Source organism: Passer montanus, unplaced genomic scaffold (genome assembly GCF_014805655.1).
Source record: "Passer montanus isolate IOZ18808 unplaced genomic scaffold, ASM1480565v1 scaffold42, whole genome shotgun sequence".
Taxonomy (NCBI): Eukaryota; Metazoa; Chordata; class Aves; order Passeriformes; family Passeridae; genus Passer; species Passer montanus.
Genome location: NW_024369041.1, coordinates 1,886,078 through 1,895,873, shown reverse-complemented (window position 1 = coordinate 1,895,873; position 9,796 = coordinate 1,886,078). Strand labels below are relative to the sequence as shown.

Sequence of the window (9,796 nt, the reverse complement as noted above, 5' to 3'; positions counted from 1 at the left end):
CAGAACGGCTCAGTTTTTCAAGATAAAGGTAGGCAGCATGTGTCTTATGAGGGAAGCCAGAGAATAGCACTGAAAATTTGTATTTATACAAAAGAGATGGACTTCCTAGAGACTCTTGTCAGAGAAACCCATGGACTGGACACAGCTGTGTTTCAGAGGAAAATGGTGCCATGCTTATGCCTCCATGCTGGAAGACCCCAGTTTGGGGGAGGATGGACTGTGCAGTGGGGCACTGTGGAAATAATAGCTGAACTCTGCCCCTTACCGTGGCTTTCTGCCTTGATAAAAGTCATTAAAATATTTGAGACAGAGACAGACCCTGCAGAACTAAAAAAAAAAAATAAAAAAAAATTTGGCCTGGTTAATTACTTGCAAGGGCTTGGCAAAAGAAGTGGTTTTGGCTCCATCTTCATATTCCCAACCAAATAAATATCTCTGTCAGAATCCCCTCAGCTGGAGGAGAAATGCCAGGAGTGATCCTGGGGGTGGTTTTTTGCACTTGGACACAGACTGAGAACCACACTGTATGTCTTCCTTAGGGTTGGGTCCCCAGCAGGATTTATTTCTGCGTCAAGGAAGATTACAGCTAATAGGATTTGCTTCTTGGAGGCTGTTGGCATGTTTGGTGCAAACCCCTGCACAGTGCTTTCTTAAAGGAGAATATGGACCCTGTCTGTCATATTTTTCTTCTTCTTCTGGCCTTCCACAAGATAAACCCATCTGTTTCATCTTGCATCACAGGATGCTCTTGTTCCCAGGACAGCTTTGGAAGGTAAGAACACTGTTACCCCTGTTGTAGCACCAGTGAAGTGGCTCAGACAGCCCCAGTAGGAAATTGCTGATGATGTGAGCACCAAACCCAAGCAGACTGGAGTGCCACCTCTAATACTTGAATTGTGCTGTCTTAAGCATAGAATGAGATTTCTCTTATTTCCCTGAGATATGTAGTTACATACATAGTCATTTTTACGACTTAATTGCATACTTTATGGCAAAATTGGTGTAAACCCCAGGGATGGATGGATGGATGGCTTATGCATGCCCTATATACAATACCTTACAATTATTTGCTTGTAGACCTGCATAAGGAACTGGTTTATTGGCCTCAAACGTGGTCTGTGACCTGGAAAATTTTCTGGTTTCCTCCCTAGGAGTTTGCTCTGCATGTCAGCACTGCTGAGGCAGATCCCTGCAAATATCCCTCAGGACATGCGGAAAATTAGAATAGAAAATTCTCACCTAACAGAATTGCCTCGTGGGTCTTTTGAGAACGTCAGTGCCTTGGAGTATCTGTGGCTCAATTTTAACAACATCACAGTGATGCACATCAAGAGCCTGGAATATCTGCCAGCTCTGAAGGAGCTGCGCTTGCAAGGGAACAAATTAAGTTCGGTGCCATGGACAGCATTTCAAGACACCCCGACTCTGAAAATCCTGGATCTGAAGCACAACAGGCTGGATGTCCTTCCAGAACACGCACTCCGCTACCTGCCCAACCTGACCTACTTAGATCTATCCTCAAATCAGCTTACCATCATATCCAGGGATGTCTTCTACAACTGGCCTGTGTACCAGAGAAGCCAGAGGACGGAGGGGCCGCTGGAAGCCATTTCCAATGCCGTGCTGGCCCTCCATGACAACCCCTGGATTTGCGACTGTCGCCTGCGCGGGTTTGTCCAGTTCATCAAGTCTGTGGGCCCACCTATTATTCTGATGAATTCCTATTTAACTTGCTCAGGCCCAAAATTCAGGACAGGGAAGTTTTTTCACGAAGTGGAGCTTAACAGCTGCACGAAGCCCCTGACCTCAGCCCTTGACACCAACCTGACAGTCCCAGCAGGGTTAAACATCACCCTGACCTGCTTTGTGCAAGCCAGCCCTTCCCCGGCCGTCTGGTGGACCTATGCACTCAAACTTTTAAGGGCATTTAATGGTAAGCAAAGCTTTTCCTTCTTCTTCCATTTTTTTTTTTAATTAAAAATTTATGCTGTACTATGCTACTTACATAGGTCTGCAGGCCATCATAGCCACCACAGCAACCCAGCCCCTTTCGAGCACCACAGTTATTGTGGCTGTAATCCAAATGATCTCAATCATCCTCTGCATCTAAGCACATCTGACCAGCAGAAGAAGCTGCTTCATGCAGGATATCAGCCAAAGATAAAAAGAGCATGGTCTCATTTTTATACGATTTTCATACTTGTGGATTTTAAGAAGCAGCTCTTTCCTCATGACACATGATAGTACGAACTACTAATCTTATATTAGTTGTACATATTTAATAAAAATGTAGTTATATAAATATGCATGTATATTTACTATATATTATATACTACATAATTTATTATGTCATACACTATATAGACATATATATATGCACACACTCTGTATAATTATATGTCCATAAAGATGTGTTTCTATGAGCCCACACCCATATACACAGACTTGTATGTTCCTACATTATTCCCATGTATTCCGTCAAGGAATAGAACACAAACCACAAAACTGTGCAGCCCTGTTTCCTGTCTGTGTCCATCCATGTTCTGAAGGAACTGAAACAGAGGTAGTTGTTTACCTGAAGTGTCGCTTATTTATATTCTTTAGGAAAGGTTTTGTAATATGAGACCTTTTCCTCTTCCTCCCAATCCATCCTCCCTCATGTTTATTTTTACTAAGAGCCTTCAATAGGACAAGCTGCTATTTTCATCAGGTAAAGTAAGATATACAGGCAGCCAGCACACAGGTTCTGTGTCCCTAATAAGCCAGCTAACTAAATAGGATAGCATTAGCCCTTAATCCTGGGCTGATATGTGCTTCAATTGCAGCTCTGGTGTGTCTTTCCACAAGCACTGCTGATTAATTACATACAGTTTCTTCTCAACCACAAACCTCTGTCTGTGCAGATGACAGGGTTTCACACTGCTCTTAAAACTGCCTTTCACTTCCAGCCCAACACTTTCCAGCTTCATACACCTATTTTGGTCTGAGCCTTTTGACAACTTAATGCTAGCAGAGGATGGAGCGTGTGCCCCAAATGCAGGCGTGCCTCCTCAGTGCCTCTCCTGGCTGCCCGACCCAGGAACGCCGATGGCAGAAGGGCAGCGCGGCCTCTCCCACAGCAGCGGGTGTCCCAACGCGTGCATTGCCTTTCAGGCAGACAGGGCTTCGCTACCAGCTCCGTGGGGTTTGGCACATCCCCTTCCTGTGTCCCTGGGCAGGGCGGGTCCCGTCCCACAGCGGCCCTGGGGCCCGAGGGCTCGCTGCTGACGCGCTCACCTCTGCCCGCAGTGTCCACGGAGCCCGTCAGCGAGGACACCGTGCGCTCGGAGCTGCTGATCCCGGCGGCACGGCCGGCGGACGCCGGCAACTACACTTGCACGGCCGCAAACTTCCTGGGCAACGCCTCGGTGGCCATCAGCCTCCGCGTGGTGGCCCCGTGGGCGTCCACCACGGCCCGCGGCTGGGCGGCCGCGGCGGAGCCGGGCGCGCACGTGGAGGTGCGCATCGCCAAGCAGACGGTGTACGGCATCACCCTCGAGTGGTTCGCGGCGGCGGCGGCGGAGCCGGGGGAGACCTGGTACACCCTGCTCGTGGGCCGCTACGACGCCGCCCATAAGGACACCATCTACATCGGGCCCGGCGTCAACACGTACTCGGTGACCGACCTGCTGCCCGCCACCAAGTACGAGGTGTGCGTGGCCGTGCGCAACCAGGCTCCCCGCAAGGGCCAGTGCGTCGTCTTCGTCACGGGCAGCGACGTCAGCCAGATGGAGCAGCGCGAGAAGCTCATCCACATCGTGGTCATCGTGTGCGCCATGGTGCTGGCCGTGCCGGCCGGCATGTACGCCTGCACGGCCGAGGCGCTGCCCGGCTGCCTGGCCCGCTGCCCGCGGGAGCACCGCCGCTTCCAGCAGGCTGGGGAGCCCCGGGAATGGAGGTGCCCGGGCTGTCCCTGCGGCACTGTCACGGAGCAACGCACACTGACGCACCGAGAAAACCAACACTGACAAAAAACAACCCCCGAACCAATAGTAATGCTTGTGGCCAAAGGCCAGAAGTGTCCCCTCACTCCCCCACACAGGTGTGTCTGTTTATGTGTGTCCGCAGCTCTGTCCAGTGCCAGGCGCCAGCTTCTCCTGTGTCCTGTGTCTGTTCTCCTGGGAACGGACAGGGAGCTGGGCACGCCTGCCATCACAGCCCAGCGACAGCAAATGGATTGGGCCAACATGATGAAGAGATTTTATTTTAGTTAGAGAAAAAATTATTTTCACCAGAGGTGTTGGTTTTGAGGGTGGGTTTTTTGTTTTGCTTTGTTTTCGGGTTTTTTTTTTTTTTTTTCTTATTTCTCTTTAAGGTTTACGCAGCCCTAAGAGATTCACAGCTTTGGTTGTACTACAGACAGGGAAAGTGCAAGTGCTTGAACCAGGCTGGTGGGACAAGTGGACAGGGGCAGAGAACATAGTGGAGAATGGGGTTGGGAGCTGAAGATGCAAGCCAGGCACATTCCCTAAATGCAGACAGGTGCCTGCCTATCCTGCTGCTTTGAAACCAAAGCTCGCCTCTTTGCTAGAGGCAAAAAAGCCCAAAGATGCATGTAAAAGCAACTTCCTCCCGCTTGTGAAGCAGCTCAGTGCTGTGATTCTCAGAGGTCTGAGGACATGTGACTTACTATTTTTCTATTTTTGACCTCTTGCTTTCCAGCACAACCAAAGCATGTGGCCCATAGACCCACAGCACTTGTTATATGTGTTAAAGATTGTCTCAAAAAGAAAAATCTAGAGTAGACACCCCAGCTATTGTGAGCTTCATGCTGTGGTAGCTTGACTTTCTAATTGTATTTTGGTTTTTGGTGTGTGTTTTCCATGCTGTCTCTCCTCAGGCCTATGATTACTCCCCCAGCACCTCCTTCTGCACAGCTTTTGAACAGAGCTCTGTTTTGTTATTGCTGACTCTCACTGTTAATACTTCACAGGACTTCCTAGTCTTGTCAATCTTTTAGTGTCAAAGCAATAAACACGACCAATTTTCAGAATACACAGAGGTCCTCTGCTTCATCTCTGGCCTTTTACAGTCACAAATTGCAAAGAAACCTGGATTCCAAGGAGCTCTGGGGTGTGGCTGCAGGGATGGAGAAGGCCAGGCAGCTTCAGTACAAGTCACAGGAGTCTGGAGTGGTGAGGAAGGGGCAGCAGCAGCTGGCCGAGCAGGAAAACCTTGTCCTGGGAAAGCACCCACAGACACAGCTAGGACAGAGTGAGCCATGAGCTGGTGCTGGTTGAAAAGCAGTGCGGAGCTGTGGGCGAGGGGGAATAAATAACAAAGCACCCTCAGTAATGAACAGCCTTCTTCAGCAGGGAGGGACAACAGCACACTGCAGAGACTGGAGAGAGCTGCTGAATCAGTGAGGAAAAAGTCAAGGAAAGACAAAACTTTTCCTGACCATGTGGATTTGTTCATAACAAATTGCAGACACTGGACACTGGCATCAGACTGGCCCTGCTGCCTCCCTGCCTTGGGACTGTGCTGCAGAGTGCTGTACCATGGGAGCTCAGCCAGGGGCTCTCTGTGACCCTGCCCAGCCTGTGCCAATGCCATCCTGCTTCCCACCGCCCCTCCTTCCAGCCTGGTGTTGTCCAAAAGCCACACAGCCCCTCTCCTGATTCACAGCCCACAGAAGGGCCCATTTGGTCATCCTAAAAAGGGGCCTGGCTGCCTGTGGCTGTCTGGTAATGTAACAGGTGAGCACAAGGCATCGTTGCCAGCAGAAGCACACCAAGCACAGAAGCACGTTTTGCAGATTTAAAAAAAAAATTATTTATTAAAAAAACCCTTTGAAATTGAAATACAGAGTAACTGGGAAGGAGTCTCACAACATAGTAATAAAACATCTTTATTGCCTCTTAAATATAATCTCTAAGACTATAAGCCTGTAATTCCTGTTAAATCTGACTTAATTGAATGGTCTTTATAGGCTTTCCTCATTAGAGAATGAACACTGAATACTGGCAGTAACACAACACTGGGAAGACAGTGGAATGGGGAATAAATCAGGAACTTGGGGGAACATTGCAGAACCTGCAGACACTCAGCCATCAGAAGGCAGGTGCTTGCACAGGGCAGCAGGAGTGGGGTCAGGGGCTGCATGTCCCCTCCCTTCGGCCAGCTTGTGGCCAGGGGACAAAGACGAGGTGATTGGGTAGGTGAGAACTTGGCCTCACATCACAGTGCCCCAGGAGGAAGGATAAGCAAGAAAACAGTAGAGAAAAGGAGAGGTGTGACAGGAGAGACTCTGGGAGCAGCGATCCTGCCATGGCCCCCAGCTGGGACTCTCCTGGACCTCTTGGCTACAGCTGCTGGCTCAGCTCACGGATGACATGAGCACTATGGCTTCTAGGCAGATTGAACTGAAGTTACAAAATACAAGATTTTCCTTGTAAGTGCATAATTTCATATTCAACCAGCTATCTCCTAAACTGATGAAGTCCTGGTGCAAAAAGGGGAATTATTTCACTTCCTGGAGTGAGAGGAGATCCTGAGGGCCAGGTCTGCTGGTTCAATTGAAATGACAGCTGGAGAACTCTCATGAACCCCTTGAAATAACACAGTGTGCTTCCCCCCTTGATGTTCCTGGTATCATGACAGCACATCTTCTCTGCAGGGCTGGCTCTCAGAGAGAGGGTGCAGGGTGCTGCTCCCCAGCCAGCTCAGTCAGTTGGTGCTGCCTTCTCCTCAGGGGATGGGAAACAGCCAGGCCCAGCTGAAAAACATCTCCTCAGAAACAAACCTGAGGGGGAGTCTGTGGGGTAGATCCAGTGAAAAAAGTGCTCTGCTCTTGGTGCCTTACTACTGTCACATAACAGGAAAAAAACCCCTGTCAGCTGCCCTGCTAGGCCCGTCCCATTACATGTTGTTTAATTCACTCAAAAATACTGATAAGAAAAACCTGAATATTTTATGGAAACCTCCTTTTGCAACAAGCCAGGAGAGGTGATGAAATATATTCCTTGACACCTTCTGCTGGCAGTGTACAACACCACATGATCTTTCCAGACACTTCCCTGACCAACATATGCAACTTTCCAGCACTTGTCTCTGTCTTCCACTTATCATTTACCTCTCAGTTTTACCTTGTCTTCCCAGTGCTTTTATTCATGTCCTCCTCCTGCTGGGCTCCTGCTCTTTTGGGGCACAGTGTCAGAAGGAGGCAGTGCTGAGTGCTGCTATTGAACTTCTGTGCTCAAATCTTGCCCCTGCTGGTCCAGGGAAGGCTGAGGTGCCCCTCCCATCCCTCCCCAGCAGGCAAGTCCAGGGCAGAAGCAAAGCACAGCATCATGTCAATGTGCTCTGGCAAAACCCAGCGTAAGCTGCAGGAAAAGGAAGAACTTCTCCAAGGCTGCCTGCTTACCTTCTGGGGATGAAGGGACTCAGGCCATGAGCACATTGCTCCGCCAGCTGTTGCAAAGCACATTGTGCACAGGGCAGAGCAGTGCCACTGCTGTAGGAGACCTGCACCTGGACTCAGTGCTGCTGCCACAGCCAGGCCAACACCTTCAGAAATGGGTCTGGGTTTTGAAGTGATGGATTTTCAGACACCTCAAACCCACCTGCCAGACCAGGTCAGAAGAAGCATCCACCAGGGCCTTGGCTGCAGAGCATCTTGTTTGAAAACCCAAGCTCTGGGTAGACACCTCCAAACCAGGGGCCACCTGAGTCCCTGTTCACCTGGGGAAACCGTGGCTGGTACACTCAGCACCGTGGTCAGACAGCAGGGAGGGCCCACGGGACACGGCCGAGGGAACAGCAGTCACAATGGTATTGCAGAAGGTGAGGGGTGGCTATCACAGCGAGAAGCTGCTCTGGTTCACAGGGTGCTGACAGACACAGGGAACAGACAGCAAGTAAAAACATCCATGCCCAGCCACAGTCTGCAGTCTCTGGGGGCTGCTGAGAGCACCTAGATGTGGGGCTCCCCGAAAGCTGCGTTCCTCTTCTCAAACCTCATTTTGAGCTCTGACACGAGGGCGTTGTGGGTGCTGCTGTGACCTTTCTTCTTCGGTGGCTTGATTACATGCTTGGGAGTGAGGGAGCCGGACACGGTTGGCACCCGCCACGCCGGGGCATCGCCTCGGGGAGCCAGGGTGGGGGGTGGCGGGGGCAGGGGGGCCGCCGGCGGCACGGGGACAACCTGGACGTTGTTGTTGCTGTTCTCATTGTGCAGGCTCTTCACGTCTTCCTCGACGACAAACTTCTCTGCAGCGTTGCTGGGCCTCTTGAACTTCAGCCACTCCATCCTGACTGTCCGGGATGGCGGCACCTGTCTCTTTTTTATGATCCTTCTCACCGGCATGACTTTGTTGGACCGCTTGTTGCGCCAGAACATGGCAGTAGAGATCATGATAGTTATCAGCACCATTATGCCCATGACACCAGCTAGCACTCCTAAGGCTTTCATGGGGTTATCTTTAGTTTGCATCAAAAAGGCGGCCATAGGCCCTTTGTGAAGAGTCTGTAAAGGAGTACAAAGAAAACACATGACTTACTCCAGGGGACAGACAGTGACCTAGAAATTTCATTTGTCCAAAATATGTTACAAGTAGAGCTGATTGATGGAACTTGTCTCTAAAAAAAAAAAAGAGAGTCACACAGCCAGTCCAGGGGTGGAGAATTTAGATGGGGCTGGAGACTGGGTAAACATTATAGTGCTGTGAGGTAGATGACTTGAACACAAAAGCTTACAGAAGTACTGCCACCAAATTAAAGCAGATTCCTGCATGCCACCATAGTGTTTAACTTGCAAGAATGGAGCAAGAAAATAATTGGCTCAATTACTGAGCATGGCATTGAAAAGGATTAGGAGAAAGCTTCTGCTTATAAAATGTCAGTGTACAAATGAGTAGTTAGCAGGTATGTGCTGCATTCTGTTTTCAAGTACTCTTTTACAGACGTAACAAAACTCTTTGAGGTAGGGGAGATCAGTGGAGCTAAAGAGCTTTGTTTATAGAAAGAAAAGAAAATCAGCAATGACAGAAGCTACATATGGCATATTAAGGACAAATGAATGGCCAGTTCACTTTCCAGCTCAGCACACTGTGCGTCTCGGAGGTCCCCGTATAATTTTGCGGATTTTGCCCTGTGGGTGGAGCTTGGATCTTTTCACACTTTTCCAGTACATGATGGTGGAGATCACCATTGTAACAGAAATGGTGGAAAGGACGCCACTCATGCATATTCCATATATTGTCCATGGACGCTTCTTGAGGCCTAAAATATAGGATTTTACCCTGGACTTGATCTGGAAATATCAAAAATAAGAGACATGGTCAACCCTCACATGGTTATATTGGAAAGAGGCCAGTATCTATTATAAACACAGCTGAGGAGCTAGGCTGAAATGTGCACAGGATAGAGAGCCTATAAAATAAAGGGAGCTAAGTGCTGAACTAGGCACAGGAGAGGAGGCAGTTGCAATGATGTCAAACTGAATCCAGAAACAGTAAAAGAAGTTTGGAAGCACATATAAACACCTGGCTGATTGAGGAATAAAGCCTAGAGGAATGGCACACAGATCACCCTTATTCAGGGCGTGGTAGCCTACCCTTGGACTGCATTTCCAAGAGTTCATTGTGAATACAGGTGGAGTCTGAACAGACAGTGTAAGGCCAGGAGAGCCTGCAGAAATGGCACATTCACACGCAGGTTTGGTTACTGAGAGTTGGTCATAAAGTGATGTGTGGCTGCAGAAAGACAGGGCTGTCCACTGTGCCCTAGTCCCCTGTCTTTGACTACATGAGGGACT

General features: G+C 49.4%; 2 protein-coding genes across 5 annotated transcripts in view; one reads left to right on the top strand and one right to left on the bottom strand.

Annotated features, from left to right (window-relative positions):
* The first annotated feature begins 662 nt into the window (after window positions 1-662).
* On the top strand, window positions 663-4,007 carry LRIT2 (leucine rich repeat, Ig-like and transmembrane domains 2). Its single transcript, XM_039719600.1, has 3 exons — window positions 663-772; window positions 1,152-1,933; window positions 3,238-4,007. The coding sequence occupies exons 1-3, from the start codon at window positions 663-665 to the stop codon at window positions 4,005-4,007; spliced, it is 1,662 nt and encodes a 553-aa protein (XP_039575534.1).
* Window positions 4,008-5,826: 1,819 nt separating this feature from the next.
* The window catches only part of CDHR1 (cadherin related family member 1), a 73,254-nt gene continuing 69,284 nt past the window's right edge, over window positions 5,827-9,796 (bottom strand). For all 4 annotated transcript variants that reach the window (XM_039719593.1, XM_039719594.1, XM_039719596.1 and 1 more), the window contains one exon: window positions 5,827-8,506. In XM_039719593.1, the coding sequence (XP_039575527.1) occupies window positions 7,955-8,506 (552 nt within the window). In that variant the 3' untranslated portion in view covers window positions 5,827-7,954. The remainder of the gene's footprint in view (window positions 8,507-9,796) is intronic.

What these genes read in the sequence shown, in the direction of transcription:
- LRIT2 (XM_039719600.1), top strand. Translation starts at nt 663, where the DNA reads ATGGACCCTGTCTGTCATATTTTTCTTCTTCTTCTGGCCTTCCACAAG. An exon ending in TCCCAGGACAGCTTTGGAAG is followed by an intron (nt 773 to 1,151) that starts GTAAGAACACTG and finishes TTTCCTCCCTAG; the next exon opens with GAGTTTGCTCTGCATGTCAG. An exon ending in ACTTTTAAGGGCATTTAATG is followed by an intron (nt 1,934 to 3,237) that starts GTAAGCAAAGCT and finishes CCCGTCCCACAG; the next exon opens with CGGCCCTGGGGCCCGAGGGC.